This window comes from Drosophila suzukii, chromosome 3 (assembly GCF_043229965.1).
Source record: "Drosophila suzukii chromosome 3, CBGP_Dsuzu_IsoJpt1.0, whole genome shotgun sequence".
Taxonomy (NCBI): Eukaryota; Metazoa; Arthropoda; class Insecta; order Diptera; family Drosophilidae; genus Drosophila; species Drosophila suzukii.
The window spans coordinates 82,092,327-82,117,726 of record NC_092082.1 but is presented as its reverse complement, the minus strand read 5'-3'; the positions used below and the strand labels follow the sequence as shown (position 1 = coordinate 82,117,726).

Below are 25,400 nucleotides of genomic sequence, written 5' to 3'. Positions count from 1 at the left end.
GAGTGCCTCAAAGGCAAAAGCACAAAAGGGCAGCAGCACAAAGCAATGCCCCAATATGACAACGACAACTGCGAGAAGCTGTTGGCTGGAGAGTCCTGCAGCCGGAGGACCAGTGCTCGCAATTACAGAGCACAAGTCATCGACTTGCGCAAAGTTCAGCCAACTTATGATACTCGGTAACAGCGATTCCAGCTCATTCTTCTTGCATTCTTCTCCATTTTTTCCCTTTTTTTTGCATACTTTTCCGGTAATTCGAAAATATTGCGAATTTCCCCTTAGCTGCATTTCACTCTCGCGAATCGCAGGTAGTTGTCACGGAAACTGCCACCTGCTGACACCACCCACATGCGTTTTAAAGGCCACTGCTAACCAGTGGGCCGGGGCGATGAAGTTGCCTCTGCACCTACTTTACTGCGGGACGCCCCTTATTTTTTGGTCCTTTTCGTCCTTTGACACGCTAGCTCGCGTTTTAAAGGAATTAATACACTTTCAGCCATTTGCCGCCCAGCGCTATTACCTTATTGCCCTCTCGTTTGCCTTTGTAGAACTCGCCCCTGCAGTATTTGGAACATATGTATTAAAAAAGGTATTTAAAATAGACTGCACAAAATTTTGCAGTTTAAAAAAATCTATATTAAATGAAAATGTATAAGCTCAGGTGACTTTTTACCTTTTGAAATATGTTATAGACACTTAAATATTTAATAACAATTATATTTAAGCTTCTGATTTGAAATAATTTGGTGTTCTTTTAAGATAAACGTTTATACTTTAAAGGAAAGGCAACAAAAACTTTTTTTAAATGTAAAAACTACTTTAGCTCAAAAATTTCCTAAGTGATCTTATAGCTAGCATAATGAGTTTAATACACCAATTCACTTTTGTGTGGTAACGCTTTTATTCCCATCGTTCGTGTTGCCTTTGTGCCCAACGATTTGGTTGCGGAACGTGCGAGTTTAATAGCATAATTTCAGATTTATTTTTTGTTCAACTGCCATCGGTGCTGGCAGTCCCCTCCCCAAAAGGAGAACCCCCTGTCATCGTCACTGGGACGCCGCTGGCTGTTTCCTTAATGGGCGAGAACAAACCGTTAGCTACTTGCCATAATAATAACGAGTTGCGGGCGAGTCAATAAAAATAAAAATGAATTTGCAAAATTGTGCGCATTTAATGAGTTTCACATGTGCGTTTTTAATTAATAACAAAGCACGCTCGCCCACACCATCCGAACATCGAAACATAGAGCATATATAGGATGTAGCTTATAGCATATACCATATAGCTCTACACACCCACAAGGCAGCAGGAAACGGCTTTGGTTTATTAAAATAATTTCCCCGGGTGATTGTGCAGTGCATTTGCATTGTATATATGTACTTTATGCACCTGAAATGCCCTTCGGAAGCCAAATATTTCGCCAAACTAATGCCGACCGCAGTGTTCACATGCCAATATTGGATTACTCGGGCTAATTAGGCGTCAACTGAATATCCAATATCGGTTAATTCCATTTGATCCCCCTACCAATCCCCAAGTCGCTAACCCAAAATCAAAACAAATTTAATCATGTTAATATAATTACTAAAAATTAAGCCATAATCTGGGGAGTGGAGGCGAAACACCTGCCAGCCAGCATGGCAAATGGCAAACAACAAACGGCAGCTGGTTAAGGATAAGGGCAGGTCCTTGGGAAGGGGTATACTCCCGGCACATAACACCAAAACGACCCAAATTATTTTTAATTCCCCGCAGGATAAGCTCGCGCGAACGAAATGAGCAGGCCGCCTCCTGTGACTCCAGAGGCCTTTGCTTGGCTGCAATTTATCCTGCGTGCTGCGCATATTAACGAAATGATTATGGAATTCATAATTACGCACACACCATGTTGGTCCCAGTGTGTATTGTAAAATGCGTCAACACATTTGCCAGCCGGCGGCAGTGGGCACAGGATCCCACAGGAGTCCCGAGGTCGTCAGACAATGGGGTTTGAGTTTTGAGCTGTGAGCTGTGAGCTGCGAGTCCTTTTGCCCGGGCAGCCCACATGGCGCATACGCAATTTCCACCAGCCATCCTTGGCTGCTCAAATATTTGACGCATACAGCATACGGCATACAGCATACAGCGCGTGATTAAATTAAATGCCGGTCCACTTCGATTCGATGCCAGCACAGGCGACACAACTAATTAAAAACGCCCAACAATGCGACGTGACCGGGACCGTGAGAGGAATTTGTTGTGCCCAAAATTGTTGTTCGATTGCCAATCGAGGTCATTGGCCCATCTGAATTTGACCAATGTCCAAATATAACTATGTGTGCGCGTAATGAACTGGGGCTGTCCGCATAATGCGATTATTGTCCGTATCTGGCATATCTGGGCTCTGTGGATAATTCAATAAATTGCAATTCCAGGCTGTTCTGCTGTTCGGCTGTTGGCTGTTAACCCTCCCCACGGGTATTTTAGATGCCAAATCAAATGCACTTAACTAAACTAAATGCGAACCTCCACCCGCTGCGCTGCAAAGTAGGCAATGATTTGCTCACAGCATAAATTTCGCCTGAGTGGAAAAGGGAAATTGTTAAAAGGGACCAGAAAAACGAAGGAAAATGGTTTTGCCCCATCCCGACCCTTCAAACTGAAACTGAAAACTTTTTTAAGTTAATTGAAATTCAACCAGGGCTGAATGGCTATGGACCAGGCAAATACCACTTACCAGGAAGTAGAGTGGACCATATACCTCAGTCCAATATGCCCCAAAAAATAATCCAAAAAAGGTTTAAACTTTAGTTTTCGTTTGATCAGAACTGGGATTGCTGCTGCCAGAATATTTATATCCATGCGTAGGCCTCCTCGAGGGCTGGACTTGTTGAATGGCCCACGAATGTTTGAAGCGACCCACACCCCACGGCCGACGAGTTTTCTTGCCGGCAAACAGTTTAGTCAGTGCGCCCTGGCAATGTGCTTAAGTCTCATTTATTTTTCATGGCCTGGCCTATAAAAATTGTAATTTCATTACCACCGACAGGCGGTTACCTCGCAGGTGGGTTCGAAGGTGGGCTCTCACTGGGGTGGCAAGTGCAAAAATTGAAACACACTTGAAAAATGAAGGTGCCCAGTTCCGGATACCCGAATACCCGGATACGCAACCGCAACCAAAGGTGCCGTGGCCGCTGTCTGCCCTCTGACTAAGGCCTTTTTATGAATTTTTAAAAATGTTTCTGTTTTGGCGGCTGCCGGCGCTGATTTCGCAGTCATGGGCAGTCGTGTGGCCACAGGACCCAAATGCCCGGCCACTTGTTAGCCATTTTACGTTGGGTGAGTATGTGGCCAGGGTACTTAACTTAAATGGCATATACACTTTTCCTTCTCCTCGGCTGCCCCCAACCAGTCGACATCAATTTAAATTGAATTTTCACTTACCTGAGGATGAGCATGAGAACGAGGCTGCCGGACTTTGGTATGCAGCCCAGACACTCGGCAATTTACGTCCTGAATTAGTCTAATGTAAAATTTAAACCTTAACTTGGGCATTTCCTTTACGCTTTTCGGTTGCTCATCTGCTGGCTTATTTTTTCCTCCATTATTTGAGTCGAGTGAACGGGTTTGAGTTCTTAATTGATTAGGCCCAACATTTAATTAGCAGCGAATATTTCTGTGCCATTGCGGCTTGGCTTTTGAGCACATTCATAATGCTTTGATGGCTCGTCGTCGGCGGGCCGCTTCAATGTCGCCAATTATGCTAATTAAAGGTGGAAGGCCTGCCAGCTCAACAATGCGCGCAAAATGTCTCCGTTCATGACCCCGGGGTTCTCGAGGGTGGTTTTGGGGGTGGCCAGCCAAGACCCCGATGGCTGGTGGCTATTTTTAAACGGCAAATTGACAGGCTCAAAAGGACCAGGACTTAAAAAAGGGCTAACTAACTGGGCGGAGACGTAATTATCAAAATATGTAGAAAGTAAATGGGTGGTAAGGTGGCTTGTTGGTTGGGCCTTCTTCCTTCTGGAATTGACAAATTAACATAAGAATGGTTTTGGCCAAGTGAGCAGCTGGCCGAATGGTGAAAGGATAACGTTTACGGCAGGAAGGCGGTCCAAATCCCAATTTGCCGCATATCTTAAGCCTTCGAGCGGTAACGAACCTGTTGATGATTCAAGCTCGAAATTCAAATTTAAAACCCTGGAATGGGCGTGGCCTTGCACAATGTCTGCGTCAGCTTAACGCTTGCTGCACTAATTCAATTAAATATTTGTCTTTGTAGTTTTCGACGAGGATGGTACGGGATGGCAGCGGATGGTATAGGGGGGGAAATATGAGAAGGACCTGGGCCCTGAAACCAAGGCCCAGAAGACAAAGAGAAAGCCAAGGCTGCCGGCTCAGGATAAACAGCCGACTCCCGTCTCCTGGATAATGCAAATATTGTCGAGAGCGCGGAGTGGAGCTATGCCTTTCACTCAAAAAGTGAGAGCTCCACTGGCGGCTGGAAGGAATGAATTTATTGCTTTTGGGAATTTTCCACTTGATGGCATTTAATGCGATTTAGTATTTAAATGAAGAGGGAGACGTAGATGGCAATGGCACTGGAACTGGAGTTTGGGCCCTGGTCGTGGGACAACAAAGACGATAAACTCATTCGGGCGCATTAAATTAATCCCAGTTAAGGCAGCAACTCAATATAGGGCCACCATAATCGGCATAGCGATTTTGCATGGAATCGCTTCCTCTCCAGAAACATCGATGAGTTTTTTTCGCGATCCAGGAATAGTTTCCGCTGATTGAAAATCGCATCGGTCACACACGAATGCAGTGACCGACTGACAGGGCAATCTAAAATGTTTTGCTGGCTGCACAAGAGCAGCTCCTCCGATTACAGCGAAAAATACAATGGGTTTCAGTTTCAATTTCGATTGAAAAATCCGCCGCACTGATTTGGTGTAAATATACCCGTAATTGGCAATTGTTATTCCATTTTTTTTTTTGCTGTGATTTTTATTTTTTTTTATTTAATCGGATAGTGTAGCATGACAATATGTTAGTTGAATAAATAAATAAATAATTTCATGTGTCGTAAAAAGTGTAAAGTGCATAAATCTAGTTGCAATGTCCTAATTAGGTGTGGTATATGCGTATAAATATTTTTGTATAAACGGTAACTGTTCTATTTGGTTAACAAAATAAGCCAAGCAGCCAATTGGCCGTTGCATAATTCAATTAAAGCGCCTGCATTAATGCTAATGCAAATAGCAGCGAAAATAATTGACTTTCCATAATTTCACCGCTCGGCTGGGCCAGCGAATAAATATTAAAATTAACTTAAACTCGCTACCCGTCACATAAACGAAACTAGAGAAAATTATGCACGAATTATGCTAATTGCGTATAATAATCAAAATAAAGTGAAACGAAATATGTCTAAATTGAACCGCCACCCGGTAAAGAATAAATAATTAATAACGTTATGAGATAAAGTTATAGTATGTATTGCAGAATAATCGGACGAGGTCGAAAGAGTTTTAACTTGTTTGCTTTGGGGGAAAAAGAGAAAAAACTTTCAAGGAAGAAACTAATGGCTAATCGAGGCGCCTTAAGACTACTATTTAACATTTGTTCGCTTATTAAGTTGTTCATAGAACTTACTTTTGATATATCATAGATATATGGTTCCTAAAATTACCTCGACACCTTCATGCTGCCAGCGAAGGATATTCTTTTTGCTCAGGTGGGTCCTTTGATAGTGACTGTTTTTCATGGAGAGGTGCTCTGGATGCTAGGACCTCTTATGCCAATTTCGCCTCGGACTACTAATGGCGGTCCAGGTCCAGAGAATACCTCTCCCAGCCACAGGACCTTATCCTGGCCAGTGATTATCCTTCGCACGGACTGACAGCAGTTGAATAAAGATGTCGCCGGTAAGTCAAACATGCGCAGGGGCAGCCGAATGACCAGCTGCTCTGCGGGATCAGAGTTAGATCTACGATTGAAACTGGGGGTCACTTAAAACCCTGCCCCCCGAACGAACTTACCTTCGCCGGTGGGCGAGGGTTTTAGCCTAATCTAGAGCCAAACTTAATCGATGCACGAACTTACCTTCGTGCCTAACAAGATTGTGAGTGGTTATGTACAAGGACTAAAACTAAGACTCGCTAGGCCCACAAGGCTAGTCGAGCATAGTCAGCGGATCGGATCGGTTGGGATCGGAACAGGTGGGTCGGTCGTGGGTACCACTTACTACTAGCAATAAATAACTGGCCTATAACCGATATTACTGGCTGTAGGGATGGCAGAACTGGTAGACCAGCCGCTGCGACCGTTCCGTCTTCTTCATGATGCCCTTCTTGTAGTACTGTCTTATGGAGCGGGACAGCTTGTCGTAGTTCATCGCCGGCCTGTTCTTGCGACGACCCCACAGCTTGGCCACCCGCACCGAGTCCTCGATCTTGAAGATGCCCTTACTCCGGTCAATCCATCGGATGGCCGTTCCGTTCACCTGAGGTGAGGCCAGCAGCTCCTTGAGGAACTGCCACAGGTGGATGTGGGAGCCACCTCCGCCGGTCCGACCACCACTCGGGCGTTTTGTCGTAACTGTACCGCCATTGGAGGGAGTGGTTGCAGGCGGTGATGTGGAGCTACTGGTCAGAGGTGTAACCACTGCATCTGTCTCCATTTCGTCGTCATCTATTGGGGTAGGAAACAGAGATTTGGTCAGTACTTTAATACTTCTTGAAAAAATGTTATTAAATTTATTTAACAATTTGGTTAAAATTAAAATTTAAAAAATAACTACAGAATACAAATTTATAATATCCTTAAGTTTAAATTTTATAAAGAACAAAAAATAAAACAAATGCTAAGCCCTAAGGAAATTCTATTTCTAGCATTTACAAAAAAAAAAAGCAAATACATACCTATAACTAATCATTAATAACTATTAAGTTAGTTTAACAAGGCATCTAAAATTTAACTTGTAGCTTTACTTAAAATAATACCTAGCACTTATGTAATAAGTAACAATGGTAAATTTCACAACATATTTAAACCAGTAAAGAGAAGGCTACAAAATGATTTTTTTAAGTAGTAAAAGGTCTAAATATTTTAGAAAGAAGGGAAGTTTGTTTCTTTGTTTCTAAGGGGCTATGCAAATCACCCTCGATTTTCTAGCCATCGAACTCACCTTCGCTGTCCTCGTTGTAGTCCAGCTCCAAATTGGGCATCGCATAGCTGGCTGGCCAGAGATCAGCGGCTGCGGACTGCGAGTGCTGATCCATTTGAGGGGGCTGGTCGGCGTAGGCCATCTTCCAAATCTCCAACTGGGCGTGCAGCGTGCTCCCGCTCTGCAAAAGAAAGCCGAAAGTGAGACATTTCAAATGGGAACAGAGCCTTAATCCTTGGCCAGATCGCAATCTAGACGGCATATCAATTGGAAATTCTTAGGCCAAGAGAAGTGCATAAATTATGTGCGGTCTCCGTGGACCAAAAGCTGTAGTGGTACATAGTGAGTAGTAGTGGTAGTAGTAGTAGCAACAACCAGAGACAACGGCGACGACTTACTTTCACCTTGCAATGTCGTTGCTGGTCGTTGGCTCAGTTCGAGTGCCAGTCCAGCTACTCCCCCTCCTTCTGCCCCCTATATATCCCCATATCCCCCCCCCTTTCAGTCATCCGAGCTGCTCGTAATCATCCGTCCAAGTGCTGCAGTTTCACCAAACAACCTTCACACATTCTTTCACCTTTACAGCCATGACCACGGTTACTAATTTTTGTTTCTTTGGCGACTGACTCTGCTCTCCGATTTCGTTGTCGCGTTCGCGTTCGTTGCCTAAGTCTTTTGTTTTCTGGCCTTTTTCCACTGCACCACTCTCTACCACTCTTCTTCGTATGGCAAAAGCAAAAGGCAGGAGGGGCACCCAAAACGAGCCTAGGCGAATGTAATCATTGATATATTTTTGGCAAGACTCTCGACGAGAGCACATGTGTTGCCTGGGATGTGGAGTAGTTTTAGATGCCTAATTGCTGGCAACAGGTTTCAAGCAGTTTTTGAGCATCGAAGATTGGAGACTCTGAGCTCTGAGCTTTGGCTCTTAAGTTTTGCGTCTTGCTTTCTGATTTCTGATTCCGAATGGGCCTGTAAGCCGCTCTGGCTGGCAGCCATGACGTCAACGCCAGTTACGAAACGTGTTTCGTTTTAGTTTTCGTATCGTATCGTATCGTTTCGATTCGTTTCGTTTTTTTGTTTTGCTCTTTGTTGTTTTTTATTTGTTGGTATTTTTTGTTAACCATTTCCATTCGATTTCGGCCCGTACGCGAATTTCAATTCAATCGCATTGATTGGGCCTCTCTGAATATTGGCATTTGCATTGTGTTATTGTTTTATGTGCCATGGGCTATTGGCCCGTTGCTTTGAGCTGATCGATTTTGTAACATGCCCAACTATTTTGGCACTCGCCCAGTTAAGTCATACAATCGTTGAGTCTTTGAGTCACACTTCTTATGTATTTCCACCTAATTCCTAAGCTGAACTCTAGGTGTCATTGAAATTTCTTATTGTGGGTTTCTTCATTTTCGTACGCAACATTACTTGTGACCATTTAAACAGAACCGTTTTTATGTGTCATCTTTTTTCAAAATGTGACGAAATGGTTTGTTAAACATAAAATGAATTTTATAATTAAATTTGCATACTAAAAATTTGCATTTACGTGTTTCTTAAATTCGATAATTTCAAACCCGTTGCTGGTGATTAGATCTCAACACTCTCTAATGTACAGTTGTTAATAAAATGGCTTTTAATATTTAATGTATCTAGTAGCTCCCATTAAATCAAACCAGTTCACACAGTATATCCATAAAGCTAAAAATATAAGCCAAATTGGTAAAAAAGAAAACCAAAGCACAAGCTTAATGATACCATTATCGAAACATTTAAACTTATTTTCACCCAGAAACATTAATAAGCTGGCATTGCCTAAAATGTAGGACCTATTACTTAAAACAGATGCTTTTATATTTTAGAAAAAAATTGCCTAAAATAAGATTTCAGGCTATATATTGCCTTATGTCCATTTTTGGGTGGCTTTTTCTAAAATAAGACGATAGAACGAGTTTTCTCAGTGTAGATGGAATTTCAAGACATCTGCAAGTTAATTGAAATGGAAATCCCTAGATTTCTGTACCCCCTCTTTGATATCTCATATGATTGATTGCTTTAGTTGTTGGACTTACCTCTGGTAGTCGGCGCACGAATTCCTCCTCGCTGAGTAATGTCAGAGCGGCTCCATCTTCGCAGAAGTGCAGCTCCAAATCGGCCACCGGTGGCAATCTGAACTGGGCCAAGGTGGATCGTAGCCATGCGTGTACTTGGGCGGGCGACCAGCCATTGGGATCTGCAAAATATATAGAAAATGTTATAATAAGGAACTATTAGAAAGATCTTGGGTACTCCCAACTCACCCTGCGATATCTGCAGTTCCGCGCAGATGGCGTCCGCCTCTCGCTTGGCATGCTCCAGGGCCAGGGAAATTACGGGCTCAAAGTCCCCGCGCACTTCGGCCAAGCCTCCGATGAAGGATTCCAGAGCCAAAGGCTTCAGGTTGTGTCGCTTCTGGAAGCTGGTGTCCTCGAGGCACTCTCTTAGGAGCTGATGATCCGGCTTCGTGTCCTGCAGGGACTGGAGATTCTGGGGGCTTTGTAGGCTCTGCTGCTGGAGCAGGGAGTTCAGGTCGATGAGGCTCTCGATGTCCGCATCCAAGGGTTCCGCCTTGATGCTCTCGCCGCAGGAGGATCGCGGGGAGGGGGTTTCGCAGTTGGATTCCGGCGGAGAGGGCGGCAGGATGTGCAGCTCCTGCTTGATGCTGACTGCTTCCAGGGAGGGTGAGGGGCTATTGAGGCTATCGTAGCTACCGCCAAATCTTCCGAATCCGTAGGCCGCGAACTCCGACTGCAACGGACTGGACTGCGGTGAAGGGTAGGCACTGTGGGGGTAGGCGGGCGGCGGGATCAGCTGGTGGCTGGAGGGGATGGGATATGGAGAGGGCTGCTGCTGCTGCTGCTGCTGCTGCTGCTGCTGCTGCTGCTGCTGCTGCTGTTGTATGGGCTGACTCTCCCAGGCGCACTCGACCTTGATCTGGGGGGCGTTGTACTGGAAGACGGTGGTGGGAATGGGGGCGGACTCCTGGGGCAGCAGCGACAGGTCAAAGTTGTCCGCATAGGCTGAGTACTGATCCGGCGGCGTCTGGGCCTGGAACTGATGTGGCTTCAGCTGCGGACTGTGAGGCATCTGGGGAGGTAGAAAGAAAGTGGTCAAGAAGATAAGTACACCGGGAAAATAATATTACAAATATTTATAAAAATAATAGATTGAGCTACCAATTTTGGTAAACAAATTAAGTTTAAAATGTTCATGCTATAATCAAAATATAATATTGTAAAAAAAAATACATTTTTTTAAATATTTGCACAACAAATTATTAGCAGTTTTTTTATTTTCAAATATTTGGAACCACTCTACTAAGCAACTATTAGACAAAAATTTTTAATGGTACTTTCTAAACATTATAACAACTTTTTGATTCTAAGTTCTTTCAAACATATTTAGCACTTGATTTTTTTAAAACCAACAATTTGGGAACGAATTTCTCTCAGTGTCCATCCAAGAACTGGAGTTACCCAAAAAATGAGGGCCAGGCTGCTAATTGAAAATCAAAACACTGCAGGCGCCATCTTGCCGGGGCCTCACTAATTATCCGGCGATCGGCGTTGCCAAATCGCGGCCACCTGTCTTAATTATCACGCCCATGAAAGTTAATTAGTTTTATTTCACCGCTTCCAGTTGGAATTTGCGTATGTGCGGACGCCTTTCTAATTCTCGTACTCGCAGCACCTACCTGACAAAGTATGGAAATTTTCGGATCTGATTCGATTCTGATTGAGTTGTGTTGAGTTTGGGACTGAGCTTAACCTTAGTTATCCACCGGTGATGGCGGTACTTGGATTTGGATTTGAAACCGACGAGACAAGAGCAGGAGGCGTACTAAGCTCGGAGTGGCATTGATTTTCTCATTTATCAAGCTGCGATTTGCGATTTGCGATCTGTGACGCCACAGAAGGCAGCTGCGAAAGGGAAAAAAACCCAAAGCCCCCTAGATGAGGGGCGTGTGTGCTTTTTACGAGCGGCCAAACAATGACTAGATCAAAATCAAAGCGTTCTCTCAGCTCTGGGCTTCACAATTCCACATCTCCACCCTCCTCCACAAACTCTCAGTTCTCTGTAGGCTAGCATTTTATTTATTTTTCTCTAATTTTTTTTATATTTATTTGCACGGCAGCGTCATAAAAGAAGGCTACCAATTTTTACCTCCGACAAACTGGTTTTTCATTAGGCAACTCAATGCAGCAGCAGCGGCAGTCGAGGGAATATAGTCAACATGGCTATGCGCTGTGCGCTTATTATTAATAAAACAGCTCATACTGGATTTTCCGACTACATGGTACTTTCAGTAGTCAGTAGTCAGCGCTCAGATATCTCAGGGGGCGGTGGGCCTTACAATTTTATTGACTACGTCGTCGACGCCATAATTCTAACTAGTCACGATGTTATTACAATTTCTGTGTTTTAATTGTTCGACAACGGGGCGTATGAGTGATTTCAGTTCGCTTTTCTCGCCTGCCTGCTAATTGCCAGCGCAAACATTTCGATTTCGCCTTAGCACTCGGTGATTAACTTGCGTAATCTGCATATTATTAGAGCGATATCTACTCTTGGGTACTTCACCCGAATCCGAGAGATCTTTGCTTGGGGTTTAATACTCCAGTACCAAGGAAAACCTAGGACATGATTCAGCAGCTGCAGGGAATGACTCAGTCGAGTGGCCATCATAAAGAAAAAACTGTGATTTCTGGGCAAAAACTGCATAATAAATTGAGCTGCTACGGGCCATTTATGGACCATTAAGGGCCAGACAGGCTGCAAAAATGTCAACTAGTTATTACACTCTCCTGCGTAGGAATTCTAAATATTGATTGAAAATAAGAAACTAGGCTGTCATAAAATTTTATGACCACCAACCACCCCTATAAATTATCAAAAAAAAAAAGCTCTTTAACTAAATAATAATGCAAAATAATGCTAATAAATATTTCCATTCAAGGGGGTCAGAATTTGCATTTTTTTTTCTCACTCTGACTTTGATTTATTCAGCGTATCATATTCTCCTACCCTTAGACAAGCCCACATCCTCGCAGCTGGGCGAATTAGATCACTCGGGTTATTCCATTATATGGATTTCCTGCTGCTTCGGGCCGAGAACAACAAAAGACCTCGGCGATCTGAATCATGTGCTGTACTCGTAAATTTTAATTAAATCTCGTTCTACAGAACAAGCTCAGCCAATTCTGACAGAATCGGAGTTCCCAGAGTGCCAAGAGATGCGGACAAAAGGCTTTTTTGTTTGTGGCCAAATCGTTTTGGCTTTCGGCCGGTAATATTTCATTGGCGTGTCCGACATGGGGCGGCTGTCAATAAACGCTTTTGTTTGGGCCAAGCTGGAGGGGTTCATAATATCTATGATACGAGCTTATAAGTATATGGTAGTATTGGGCACCCGCACCCATCGACGTCATTAAAATGGTTAATTTCGGATTGTTTTTCGCCTGTTATCGATCACCAGGCGGTTGGTGTCAAAGGCGGTACACGAACACAATGAGCCCGGCAGCAATTAGGATTCGGATCTCACCAAGTGGCTGTCAGGTGTGGATTGTATTTTTAGAAAAACCACAGCGCCATTATAGACACATTTAGCCGGCAATTCTATTTATAAAAAGAATACTTTATAAAGGCCCAGAACTGATATGGCCTGGTGGAGTGTGGGTGTCTGTGAAAGGGAAATATGATAAGTTCTGGGCTTTCCACCTGTACACAGCAAACAGGATACATTAGTACTCAACACAGTCGATTCGATGAAAACTCTTATCGAGGAACACGAACGAACAATGACTAATGCCGCACAATCGGATATTCAGATACGATCCGTTGGTCAGAAATTCACATGTCGACTGACACGCACCGGCACCAAAAGAATTTGATTCCAATTAAATTATAGCAATTTTGAGCAGCCAAAATGCCATAACTTCAAAAGCTGACTCATTTCAAACGGGCAGACGACAGACGGAGCAAATAAATCGAATATGCCGAATTTATTAAAATTCCAGCAGGCTGATAAAAAATTCATTTTCCAGCAAAAACAAAAGACAAAGCCGAGTGGCCAAACAAAAAAAGACAAAACAAAATAAACCAGGCCAGGGCAAATAAAATCAAATAAAATGTGATGGCGATGTGGAAATCAGATATGAAGACGAATAGACCAAGTTAAAAGCAAACATTTTGCGGCGCTGTCAAAGGCAGTGGCAGATTTGATTTCCCTTTTAGAGCCAGCAAATTGAAAAACCCTTACCCGAATTAGCAACAATAATATTTGATTTTGTGCCCTCACACTCACTCTCGCTGTTTGTCTCTGTCTTTCTGGTAATAAATTGAAAATATACATATCCAACTTCAGCCGAGGCCACAAAAAAGCAACAGAAAAACAAGTTTTATGATTTTTGTGGCTGGCCAACTCAAACAAAATCAAATTCATTAGAACAAGTCGAAGTCGCTGTCAAGAATGTGGGATATTTATATTGTCTGTGCTTGTGGCTTTGCCTAATAATAAAATCAAGTTTACGTTTTAAGACAAAAACGACAAAAGCATTATTAAAAGCTGCGATCAGATAGCAGCACTCGGGGTAGCTTATTGTCGAACCCACCTTATAGCCATGTAGCCATGTAGCCATATAATAAATGGAACGAATGGACATGGACTGGCTGGCCAACGCCTAAGGCGAACTCACGACCGATCTATATAAAATATAAATCCATTTAACCAGATCTTACACGGGGCGCGCCCAGGCCCATAGACAAAGGAGACCTTGGTTGGTTGGCCCCAGAATCGGATTCAGAATCAGAATCAGAATCGGAATCTCAAACTGAAACCGAATCGTTATTCGGAATCCAAGTCAGACAAAAGGTTGGAGTGAAGGGAAGGCAGATATTTATAAAGAACAGCGGTGAAAACAGTTGCAACTGCAGCTTTGGAGGCCTTGAGTGCTGACATGACGCTGAGTTATGGCCAGGTGATATTTAAATTAATTTATATGTATCTTTGAACTAAATAAACAAACTATGCTAATGCCGCACGGTCTTAACCTCAGGTGTTCAGCTGGATCTCAGTTGGCTACAACTGGCGACAATTGTCAGGTAATCTGTTCTAATCGCATTATGGCAATGGAGCTGGCAAAAGCCAACTTAGACTGACCCCTTCCTTTGCCCCCTCTTTTCCCCTTCCCCTAGCCCGATGCGCAGTCGCAAATTGTTTGTTTAATGAATGTTCGCTTTATTCGCGCGCTTAGGGATTGAATATACCATATAGCATATGGCATGGGTGGCGGGGCCAAAGGGGGTTATGGCCATGCTGAAGTGCGCTGTCAACAGCATAAGCACACAGACACACACTCGTGTGTATGAAACAAAGATAGAGATACTCTGGCAAATCCCCCGGCGGTATCCACGTACAATCTACCAGAACTCGGATGCGTGGGTTAAGCTGTCAAAGAGACAAGACTTATTTCTGCTTATTTTTACATCGCCCCAACTGACTGTGTTTGCCTTCTGTTTGTTTCACTCATTATTCTGTTTTCCAGTATCTTTGTATCTTTGTAGCTGTATCTGTATCTGTATCTGTATCCCTGGCTTTTTCGCAGTTTGGTGTTGGTTTTAACCACTTCGTGACGGGGCAACTATCTGTAACTCGGTGTGCAGTTCTTCGCTATTTGCATTGCATTTAATTGCCGACATTTCATGCTAGATAAATGGCTGGCAGCAAGGTTAATAAATATCCCGAATGGGTGCAACATTTCAATTATGCTGCATTCTTTGCAGCCTGCTTAATATGCCAAGTGTCTGCCGTGGCGAACTGTAACGAATGTTACAGAATGTTCCGGCTTCAGAAACCCAGCGACTAACCAAATTAATTAAATCTCCCACTTCGATTGAGGAGCTCTCAAGATCTCTACCTCTCAGTATGCCGCACATTAACCTGGCTGGCTGATAACTATTTGGACACTTTCCTGATGGACAAGCCAGCCAGCCATCCAGACACACACCCACACTCTCGATAGGAATGGCACTCACTACCCATACCCAGGCCATACAATCCGGGCTGGGATACTGGACTCTTGGCCCATCCCACACCCACAAGCTCGAGAGGAATGCGCTTATGTCTAGGCACTGAACCCTGCGAATCCAATCCAATCCCTTCTGCGCTCATTATGCACTGCACGCACTGACAATTATTCCGTATAAAAGACGTTGCGAAGCCAACTCATTTCAATTTGCATAAAAGCCAGGCGAGATTCAATGCTGAAGCCGCAAGACAAGACCCGCAACCACAGGCTGCCGTGGCAATATTTTAGCAATACACTATGAGAAATTAGGAAATTTAAGACTTTTCCAGAGAAAATATAAGCTTTTCACACCTGAGAACATATATTTCAGCTTTTAAAGATTCCTTTAAGTAAGAAACTATAATTTTTGGAAACTAGGAAAGTAGCTATTGATTATGAATTCTTAAAAAAGCATTAAGCTAAGATCATTTAATAGTAAATAAATTGTTTACGCTTTAATAATCATTTTACCAATATTATTAAAATAAAAATATATCTTAAATACAAAACATGCAAAAGCATTAAAGAGAATATTTTACATATTTAAAAACACAGGATAGGGTTCTTTAGAACTGTTGAAATCATAGAAATATAAATAGTCGTATCATAAATACCATACATAAAAAGTATTTAGTATTCATCATAGTCATAGGAACTATTTAATGAAAAAATCGTGATAAACAGTGAACTGAAAGAACTAAAAAGAACTTTTTTTAAAGATTTTCCCTGAGACCTTAAAGACCAATTTCGTTGAGTGCACTTGCCACAATAATGGCCAAGAAGGGAGCCACACCCAAAAAGTGATTATTATTGTATAATCGGTTTGATTGATAACCAGTCGTTCTGGATGGAATTGGATAGGATAGCATATAGCAGAATGGTATAGGATAGGTCCCTTGACTGAGCGAACTTAGAAATGCCACTCTCGATGGATTCTCGATGGAAAGGCCTGGCGCTGAGGGAAAGAAAACCTGACAAGTTGAAGTATTTATGTCATGTCGAGTTTTCCTCAACGCAACTCGTCTTGTGTCGACTCGACTCGACTTGGCTTAGTGTGGCTGAGCTGCGAAAGCGGCTTGCATTTATAATTGTTGGCAGTAGTATTTATTTTATTATGTCCATAAATATAATGAGAGATGAGTGTGGCTGCCGGTGGCAGTCTTTCAGTCTTGCCATCCAACAATCTTGCAGTGCATTTCTAAGCGCTGTTCCAAGCCGTCTGCTTCTGTGTCAGCGATTGGAAAAGCGCGGAGACACATTTCCATCAAATCAATCAAAAATGGTAAATACAAGTTTTTTTCTTCTGTATTTTGCTGATTTTCTGATTTTCCGTATTTTCTTTTATTGCAATGCTGGCAGAGGCAAGTAGCTGCGACAAACGTCAAAGACTTGCGTACGTCGTCGCCAATGGGGCTTAAGTAGGTCCAACAAAAAGTATCTGCTGGATTGGAATGCACTTTCCGAGTGAAATGCCAGTTCAGGCCGACATGGCAGCTCTTACTCGGCGTTTGTGCCACTGTTTGTTGTCATGCCATAGTTGACAATCATTTAGAATCACTTCTTGCAAAATGAAAGCATCTTTTGAAAGTTGCCAGTGGCATTGCCACTGGTATTGCTATTGCTATTGCTATTGCTATTGCTGTTATTGTAATTAAAGCGAAATGCCATAAGACAAATGCGAAAATGTAACTGGGAGCTACTCTCACCCAGTGACACGCATTCGCAGTCGCGAGATGCCAAGTGCAAGATGCGAAATGCGAACTGGGAGATACTTTTGCCGCCTACACGAGATGCCTGGAGCAACAAGCTAATTAAAAGCCGCAGCTTTCGTGCCGCAAAAACTGCGCATAATGTTCCAGGCGACAGATACAGATACTGATTCCACCGACTCTACTGGCCGATAATGATAATGGCGGGCGAAAGGTTATCAACTATTAGCTACGTAGTGCGCTACATCTGCAGCTATGTTTTCGAGCAGATAGAGATACAAATAAAGATAGAAAATACATTATGTAGACTTACCTCACTGGCAGGCATGTACAGCATTTTCTCGTACTCCATTTCTGAGCAGTAATAACAATAATGGTATTTCGCAGATATGTATTTTTTCTCAGGCCAGGCTAGTAGTAGCTACTGTATCTGTAGCTTCAGCTCTAGCGTAGCTGTATCTCTCTCGGCATGCAAAATTCAAATCTACAGATGCGAAAGTCTCTGGGTGCTCTGTCTCTATCTCGTTCCCACTCGCGGTTCACCGCTCTGGCCGTCTCTTTCTAGCTCTTTCACTTGTTGCTGTTTTGATTTTGACTTTTCGAAATGTTTAACTAGATTCACTCAGCTTTTTGTTTCACTGCCTCGGCCTTTGTGTTCATAATGGTCCGTTTTCGAATAGTTTAGACTTGTTTTTCGTTTTTTGTTTTTGTTATTGTTTTTTTCATTTATTTATTTTGGTTTTTCGAGCCAGTTTGTTGCATTCACTGGACGGGTATTCACTGCATTTCGTTACTAAAATTTCCACTGGCAAACTTGTTGCTCTCTCTCTATCACTCTCTGTCTCTATCTTGTGGATGTATATGTATATATTTCTCGGTCCGCTCGTCGACCGTTCGCCAAGTCTTCACGCTCGATTCTGTGAGCGGTACGTGCTGCGATCGCTCCGCTTACCTCATGCGCGAAGCTTTTGAGCCGCAAAACTGGTTGTGAAGCTCTGGCCAAAGCCAAGCTTTGCCATTCAGCCATCATCGCACTATCGGCGATGCCAAACAAAAGTCCATCAATTTCCAGATTCCCATTTATATGTGGCCATTTAGCCAGATGAAATTTATTGGCTCGCATAAAATGGCACAGACAATTGGGCCAAGTTGCTGCAACTATGATTGAATCGCCCGCAGCCACGCCGAGAGACAAAGAACCAAAAAAAAAAAAAACAGGGAAAACAACGTTCCTGGCCGATGCACGTCAACTGCATTATCATTTCCGCTTCCGTTGCATAAGTTGCAGAAGACGCGGAGACGCCGCCAGCAGAAATGTACTGCTGCTCCAGGAGAAATGCAATTTCGTTTGACATTTATATTTCATTGGACAACGACAATTTCACAGTTTTTTTGACGTCTCATAAAAGCGGCGACATCGCCTGCAGTCCAACTTTAATGTTATCCTTTATGACAGAGTCCTGGCGGTCATTGACTTCCTTGAAAATAAAAGCATACATATAAATGTAATTAAATAGGTCATATTTCGTTATTAACTGGAGGAGAAAAGTTAAATATAAATCGCTTACAATTGTTAAGAATCGAATATCATTCGGCTTGGCTTTTATACCAACCCATCATTCGATTGATTTAAATTGCCCTTCGAAAGCAATAAATTCGATTAAATTGATCTAATTAATTTAAATGCTAATTTTGCCTCAAACCAATTTAAATTTATGCCATCAACACATGGGAAATTGGACTTGTTTAATATGGTTTTTGTAATAAATAAAGAAATGACGAAATCTTTTGATTTATACTAATATCATATTTTTTTAGTTAAGGCCATAAATATAAAAGCAATTTAAGGTTGATTTACACACTTACAGAGCATTGGTAACACAGGCAAAAAATATGTGATTTCTGTCAAAATCAAAGTGCCCCCTTTTGAGGGCATAGAAAGTTGGCTAAAATCTAGCGAAGATGCCCGGCAGGATCACTTGGCCCCGTGATTTCCACCTTGACAAACGCTCGATTGTTGGCCTGCCGCCGAGCCGGGTTAAATTGGCTGAGCAGGAAGCGCTGTCGCCTAAAATGAAAGGCATGTCAACAGCAATTGGCACTCAGCAAACCAGCCGGAGAAGCTCTGCGGAGGAGCAGGCTGAACTCTGTGTGCTGCCCGGAATCCCGCCGATGGCCATCATTATGCCAGATGACGGACCCCTGGACCCTCCGCGTTTAGCTGCGGACAGCTCCAGAGCCCTCGGCTCCCTGCTCCCAATTCCGAAGTGCACCGCACATATTTTTAGAGAAATTTATAACAAGGATTGATATCAATCCTAGCCTTTAAGATATGCATAGCTACTTCGGAATCTTTAACAATACATTTTCAAGTAAATGCACTTCACAACATTTTTTTATAATATCACAGAAAATTATCTTAGACGAGCTTGCAATTTTTCTAAAGCCCTCTTTACCCCTTAAAATCAAAGATAACTTATCCGATTTTAGTTTCTGTGTAGGATGGGGCATGCGATCTCCATCACTGGCAGCGGTGTCCCGTGATGGACAGCTGGCTCAAAGGAACGGCGTGCTTAATGGCGAGCTGCAACCGCCGAGAGCCACGTCGGGATGGGGCACAGCTCCTGCTCCTGCTCCTTCTCTTCCTGCAGCATTAACCCACGGCAGCTCCGGCTGCGATGGATTGGCCAGGAAACGTGCTGGAGTGGCAGGACACGCAAAGTCCGCGGCAAGCAGCTGAATCAGCCCCTCCGGGCGGACGAGCGTTCAATGGGGAAATGACGCCAGCTCCGAGCCGCGACAGCTCCGCGGGTCACCCGCTTAGATTGACCAGCTGGGGACCAACTAGTTGGCAATATGCCTCATAAAATAAAATTTTTAAGTACCCCCTCAATTGCTAGCTTAAATTAAATGCAACTTTGAAATATTTAGAATTGGTTAGTGGTTTAATCCTTAATAATACCTTTTGTATTGATTTCTTGGTATTTTAAAAAATGTTTAAGTACGTCTTAACAGAAAAGTAATTTGTAGAAGGATTATTGCTCTTCTTGACTCATTATTGATTTAATACAAATCTATCTAAGTTATCAGCTGGAAAAATTGAAAATACCTTAGGGTTTTACCTTAGTCAGTTAAGATTGGCTGCTCTTCCTGACCTTTTTTTTCGCTAATATAAATCTCTATAAGTTTATAGAGTATTTTGTCCCAGAAGTGTCATATGTATGTATGAAAAACCTTGTAAAACCACAAATATAATTAACTTTTTGTGAGTTCCTGAGACCTTTCCATGCTCAAGTGTGTCATAAGATTAGCTAATCGGAGCCGAAGCCGCCGCAAAGCATCATTTAATCAGGCTGGTGCAAGATAAATCAGCTGCCAATCGGGGACAAGGGACATGTGGACGTCTGGACAGGAGCAGGACACTCTGTGGCTGCAGGATAACCTGCGGCTGTCTGTCGATTCGAATTAAGCCCAGTGCTGAGCCCAGAGAGTTGATTCGATTTGCTAGACATCATGTTGGATGTTAGATGCTGGCTGTTGGATGTGGGACTCTTATGAGTGCCGAGAGAGATCCAAGCTAATGCGATGGAAGGGGCACAATGTGCATTGCATGGGCTACCATTGGGATCTCACACTGATTGGTCCTAAATCAAAGCAAGGATTAATGCGGTAGTGGAAAGGGTAGGGGGAGGAGGATCTGGATGGGTGGCTGGCTTTCGCCCAGCCAGACGTATACAAATAGAGGACCACCGAGCACACACACTTACACTCATAAAAGGGATGCCATGGACAAAGTCTACGCAGGAAGTGGGCTAAAACAAGCCTCACACATGGGCGGGGCAAAGACGTGAGGCGTGACAGCGCATGCAGCCGGATGGATGGTCAATGAGACACTTCCGGTGTAGGAGGCCACAGCAGGAGCATTGATGTAAATGAAAGCCGTTTCGCTTAAGCCGAGCACAATGGTCCGTGCGCACTCCGGAAGCACTGCATCCACGATGGGTTTGGAAGGGCTTTGGAAGGGGTATGGGGAGTGCTGTGCACGGGGGATTGGAAATGGAAATAATGGGGAGGACATCACCCGTCTCGACGGACTGGATCGCCCTGCAAACTGTTGCACGCCTGTTGGACATTCGAGTAGCAGTCCTTTGGGCACTTCTCCCTCTAGGGAGCAGTGCGGACCATTTAGCTACTATAAACTATACAAAAAGTATATTGTTGTAAAAACATAAGACAAGAAATAGCAAATAAATATTTTAAACTAATATATAATCACCTGCCTGTTAATAGACTTCGAAGCTATATTTTATATATCACTTTGATTGATTTTTTAAATCTACGAATTAAATTTCTTAAATTCCTTTAAACATTTTTGTGGTTGTATTTGCAAAATATATTTGACATACAGCGCGCCATTAAAAATGTAGCTTTCGTTGCTTTATTAAAGCTCTGCAATAATTTCAGAAAATTCCTGCCAAACCATTTGATATAAAAACCATTTAATATGTTGTTAATAAAGTGTTTTTAGGCGTGACAGGCGGACAAAAAAGTACATTTTTTACAGACAGCACTAGAGGCGGGGATCTATGACCACCCTGCAAATCCCAGTTTTGTGGCGGGACTTTGTCTGAATCGAATCGTTGCGGTGTCAGTTCGCTTGGAAATCCGCTCGAAAGCCATTCACAAATGTAATCCGCTGGCCAGCTCAATATGCGGGTATGTAAATAATTGCCACCACCGTTAGCGATTTGTCCAATGCCCCGAAGGGCACTTGATGCGATTCCGTGCCGCCCATCGTAATCATCTGGGTTGTCGGGATACTGGGATCCGGGGGATCCTCAACGAAAAGAAAACGCGACATGTTGAGTGTCAGCTCAATGAGCCGACGCGTTGATTTCAAATAAATAAAAATGTTAATTTTAAAACTGCGCTTCGCCTCTGGAAATTACAGTTATTCGCTGTACGTGTTTAATTATTTTTAAATCACGGTTCGAGTCCTTCGGACTACGGACTACGTAACTACACGACTACGATGGGGCTGCGGGCTGTTTTTGCAGGCTCATCACGTCCCGATTGTCAGCTATTCGAGGGCATTCGACGAGGGCCCACAACTGTCCACTTAAAGTATTATTTCCGCAGCAGGATCCTTAATTACACGGACTATTTCGTGTGGTTGAATTTGCGTGTTTTGCGACCCTATAAATAGTAATTATGAGCTCTTTGAGGACCTCGGCTGCACATGACACAAAACTTCAAAACTTCAATGCATAATAAATAAAGCAAATAATGACTTTAAGGACCCAAGACAAAGAACTTTCATTTGCATAACTCGGAGGGGGTAAAGTGAAAGGGCCACACACACACACACATATAGACTTGAGAGTGAAACGTCAAAGGTCAGGCAGAGTAGGCCGAAAATTATGATTTCGCACAAACAAACGGACACATTGGACCCACGGGGCAAATGCATTTGATGTTATGCAAATGACGAAACGAACTCACTGACCACTGACTAAATGACCACTGACCGTAACCTGATGTCCTGCTGTCCCGACGTCCCGATGTCCTGACAGGAGTTGATTAATTTGCTGCAGCCCATCGTTTTTTGGGGCACTTTCTGTTTGTCTTGCTTCCTGACTGCATAATAATGAGAGCAACCTTTTGTCGAATTATGATTTCATTGTCTTTGCTATTTATTAATTAAACCGAAACGTTTTATTTGAGTTTCCGGTGAACAGGAAGAGAGCATCAACCCCCGCAATCTGTTTGCTCTGGTGGTTGGTCCATCCCCCCCAAAACAACATCATCTATTTGGACTACTTTTCCCAATCTCGTTTTGGGGTTACTTTGCCAACATCATCATCATCGAATCAATCTCTCTTTTCGTTTTCAATCAAATAATTAATTGCAAATTTGCGGTTCAGTGCAATCAGTTGCCTTTGACAGACCCTTTCCCTTACATACGTACAAATTTCCCCTCATTTAGCCGAGGTCCTTGTGGGCCTGCTCTTTTCCATTTTCGAAGGCCAAGCTCCTTATGCAAACTGGCTGACAGTTTCTATTCGGGCCGAAGTCGGGGCAAAATATGTAGTACATATTCCGCAAATGTATCTGTATCTGCAGTGCATGTGTACATTCATTTCTTCGTTTCTTCACTTTTTATTTTCCACTCGGCAGTGACGTCAATGGCAAGTCACTTGAACCAAATCGTAATCATGTAGAGCTCATTTGCCTTGAAAGCCGAGTGCAGGCAATTGAAAACTGGAAAAAGAGGCTAACAGGATAACAGGTGAACGCCTTCGTCTCCGAGTCCTCCACCTACAGATACGTACTACTCCTCCAGCTGGTCGTCATCATTATTGGCAGCGATGAACGTAATGGCCATTCGTGTATAATGTTGCCGGGAATCAATTGAATTATGGCGCTGCTCAAGGGCTCCCAAACGACGGGCAGACGGACTGAGGAGAGTGCCAGTCGACCTAGACGAGACAATCGAGCAGCAAATTGCGTAGCCCGAAACCGAATGCTTGACTGGATCTGGATCCGCCCCACCCCTTTACCCCTACTCCCAATCACCTTTGTGAACCCGCCTTCTCCTACTACCCTCCTGGCCGCACTTATCTCGGCCATTGTCTTCCCAAATGCAAACGCCATCCGAGCATATTGAGCATCTTGAAGAGCTCCTGCCCACCACTCCTGCTGCCGCTCTAAGCGCCTTAGCTTTGTTCTATTTGGTCCTGTACACTTAAAGAAATTGGTCCGCATCTCTGTATTTGGTTCATTATTAAGTTTAACATGAGGAGAAACCTCAGATTCAAATTAAGTTTAAAGCTAAATTGGGTTTTTAACAGATCAGTGATTTATAAGTGTTACAGGATAAAAGATATGTTACTGGCTTTAAATAATATATAAAATAGCTATAATTATATACCTTTTCATGACAATTTTTACACCTACATCCAGTTAACTTCTATAAAATATTTTTTTATGAAAACGTTTTATAATTAAGGTTAAAAATAATTATCGTTTTCGGTAAAAATTTGTATCCAATGAAGTATTGCTGGAAACCTAAAAAAGGGTAATCAGTCGTCTAATTATAATACATGTTTGAGTATCAATAAACAAATATATTGAAGGTATAATATTGTAATATCATAATAATTCTTTCGATTTCGATAGTACTTTTTACTTTATCCACAAATTTAAAAAAAGCTCTCAACACTTATATAGTTTTTCTAAAGTTCCTACAGGTTACATTTTTTTTAAGTGCTTTAGTACGATCTCATAACGTGCATCCGTGTCCTCGCTATTTGCATGCCACGCCCCTTTTCGCCCCCTAACTCCCCCTAGTTTCTTTGGTGGTGCGCTTCAATGGCTTTGTTGTCCCTCGCACCGGAATGGTATGTTAAATCCTTTTTGCGAACAAATTCAATTGTGCTTGTGCAATTTTTGTTTGATAACTGCAAGCCGGTGTGTGTCTAAATCTTTGATTGCCTCTGCGAGTGTATTGTATATGCCACATATATAGTGTATATATACTCCATATAAGCTAGGTGGCATTGTAGGAAAATACTTTATGCGATTATGAAAATGCCTGATTGCACCTTTTGAACTGGCGTATTTTGGAAGAAGCTGGCCGAATGCTCTAATGCTATTTAAAGATTACCAGCCTTCGACGATCGAACCCAGACAACTCCGTTCGTGCGAAGTTGGGGGAAAGTTTGCAGCTTAAGAAGGATGTGCCAGAATGTGGCAGGATATGCCGGGATGCGAGAGTGGATTGCTGGCTGTTGCCAACTTAGCCACAGTCAATTAAACGCGAAGCGGGGAAAAAGTGCGCCCGCAAGCGAATAAGACGAAATCTAAATAAATAGCGGGGGTAACAGCTCAAAATGAAAGTAATACGAATCCTTGGGGGAGCAGGTCCTGGTGCTCCTCCCGGCAAACCCTTGTACTCCCTGCAATCCCTGCACTCCCATGTCATTGCACGCGTTATCCTTCAAGCCAAAGGAGCCAAGTTTCCGCCAGCAGCTGTAACAAAATTAAATAGAAAACTGGAAACTAAACGAGATTATCGTGTGGTAAGAGCGAAAGTCGTATACTCTTCTTGCGAAAAGGACCTCTGGCAGGATATACTTGGCAAGACGAGCAGCTCGTCCGAGCCAAAATGCTCGGACCCAAAAGCCATCAAAGTCGCAACACAGATAAATGACGGGGGTATATGTATATATAAAGTGGGTGTATATATCGGCGAGTGGAGTGTGTTGCCTGGCATCGAAGGTCCTTGCAAAGGCAAAGGGACATTGCTCTGCTCATTGAACTGCGGCTAAGAATGCAGCTCCTTCGAGGGTAGGTTGGTAGGTTGCTCGGGTGGCTCGCCTGGCTGGTTATGAAAATGACAAATGCTCTGGAGCTGGTGCCGCCGCTGCTGCTGCTCCTCCA

General features: G+C 43.2%; 1 protein-coding gene across 4 annotated transcripts; it reads right to left on the bottom strand.

Annotated features, from left to right (window-relative positions):
• Positions 1-5,448: 5,448 nt before the first annotated feature.
• On the bottom strand, positions 5,449-17,886 carry Ets98B (DNA-binding protein Ets98B). 4 transcript variants are annotated; one of them, XM_070996825.1, is made up of 6 exons: positions 17,272-17,886; positions 10,079-10,270; positions 9,445-10,048; positions 9,217-9,377; positions 7,169-7,328; positions 5,449-6,672 (listed from the first exon to the last, which is right to left on the bottom strand). In XM_070996825.1, the coding sequence occupies exons 1-6, from the start codon at positions 17,308-17,310 to the stop codon at positions 6,260-6,262; spliced, it is 1,569 nt and encodes a 522-aa protein (XP_070852926.1). In that variant the 5' UTR covers positions 17,311-17,886; the 3' UTR covers positions 5,449-6,259. The 4 variants fall into 4 exon arrangements, with proteins under 4 accessions (XP_070852926.1, XP_036673322.3, XP_065721346.2 ...); XM_036817427.3 differs by having other exon boundaries at positions 9,445-10,270; XM_065865274.2 differs by lacking the exon at positions 17,272-17,886 and adding an exon at positions 10,952-11,139 and having other exon boundaries at positions 9,445-10,270.
• Between the last annotated feature and the right edge of the window lie 7,514 nt (positions 17,887-25,400).

Coding starts and splice junctions, on each gene's coding strand:
- Ets98B (XM_036817427.3), bottom strand. CDS start 17,310: ATGGAGTACGAGAAAATGCTGTACATGCCTGCCAGTGAG. Junction 10,271..17,271: donor TGTACATGCCTGCCAGTGAG/GTAAGTCTACAT, acceptor CTACCTCCCCAG/ATGCCTCACAGTCCGCAGCT. Junction 7,329..9,216: donor TCGTGCGCCGACTACCAGAG/GTAAGTCCAACA, acceptor TTTCTTTTGCAG/AGCGGGAGCACGCTGCACGC.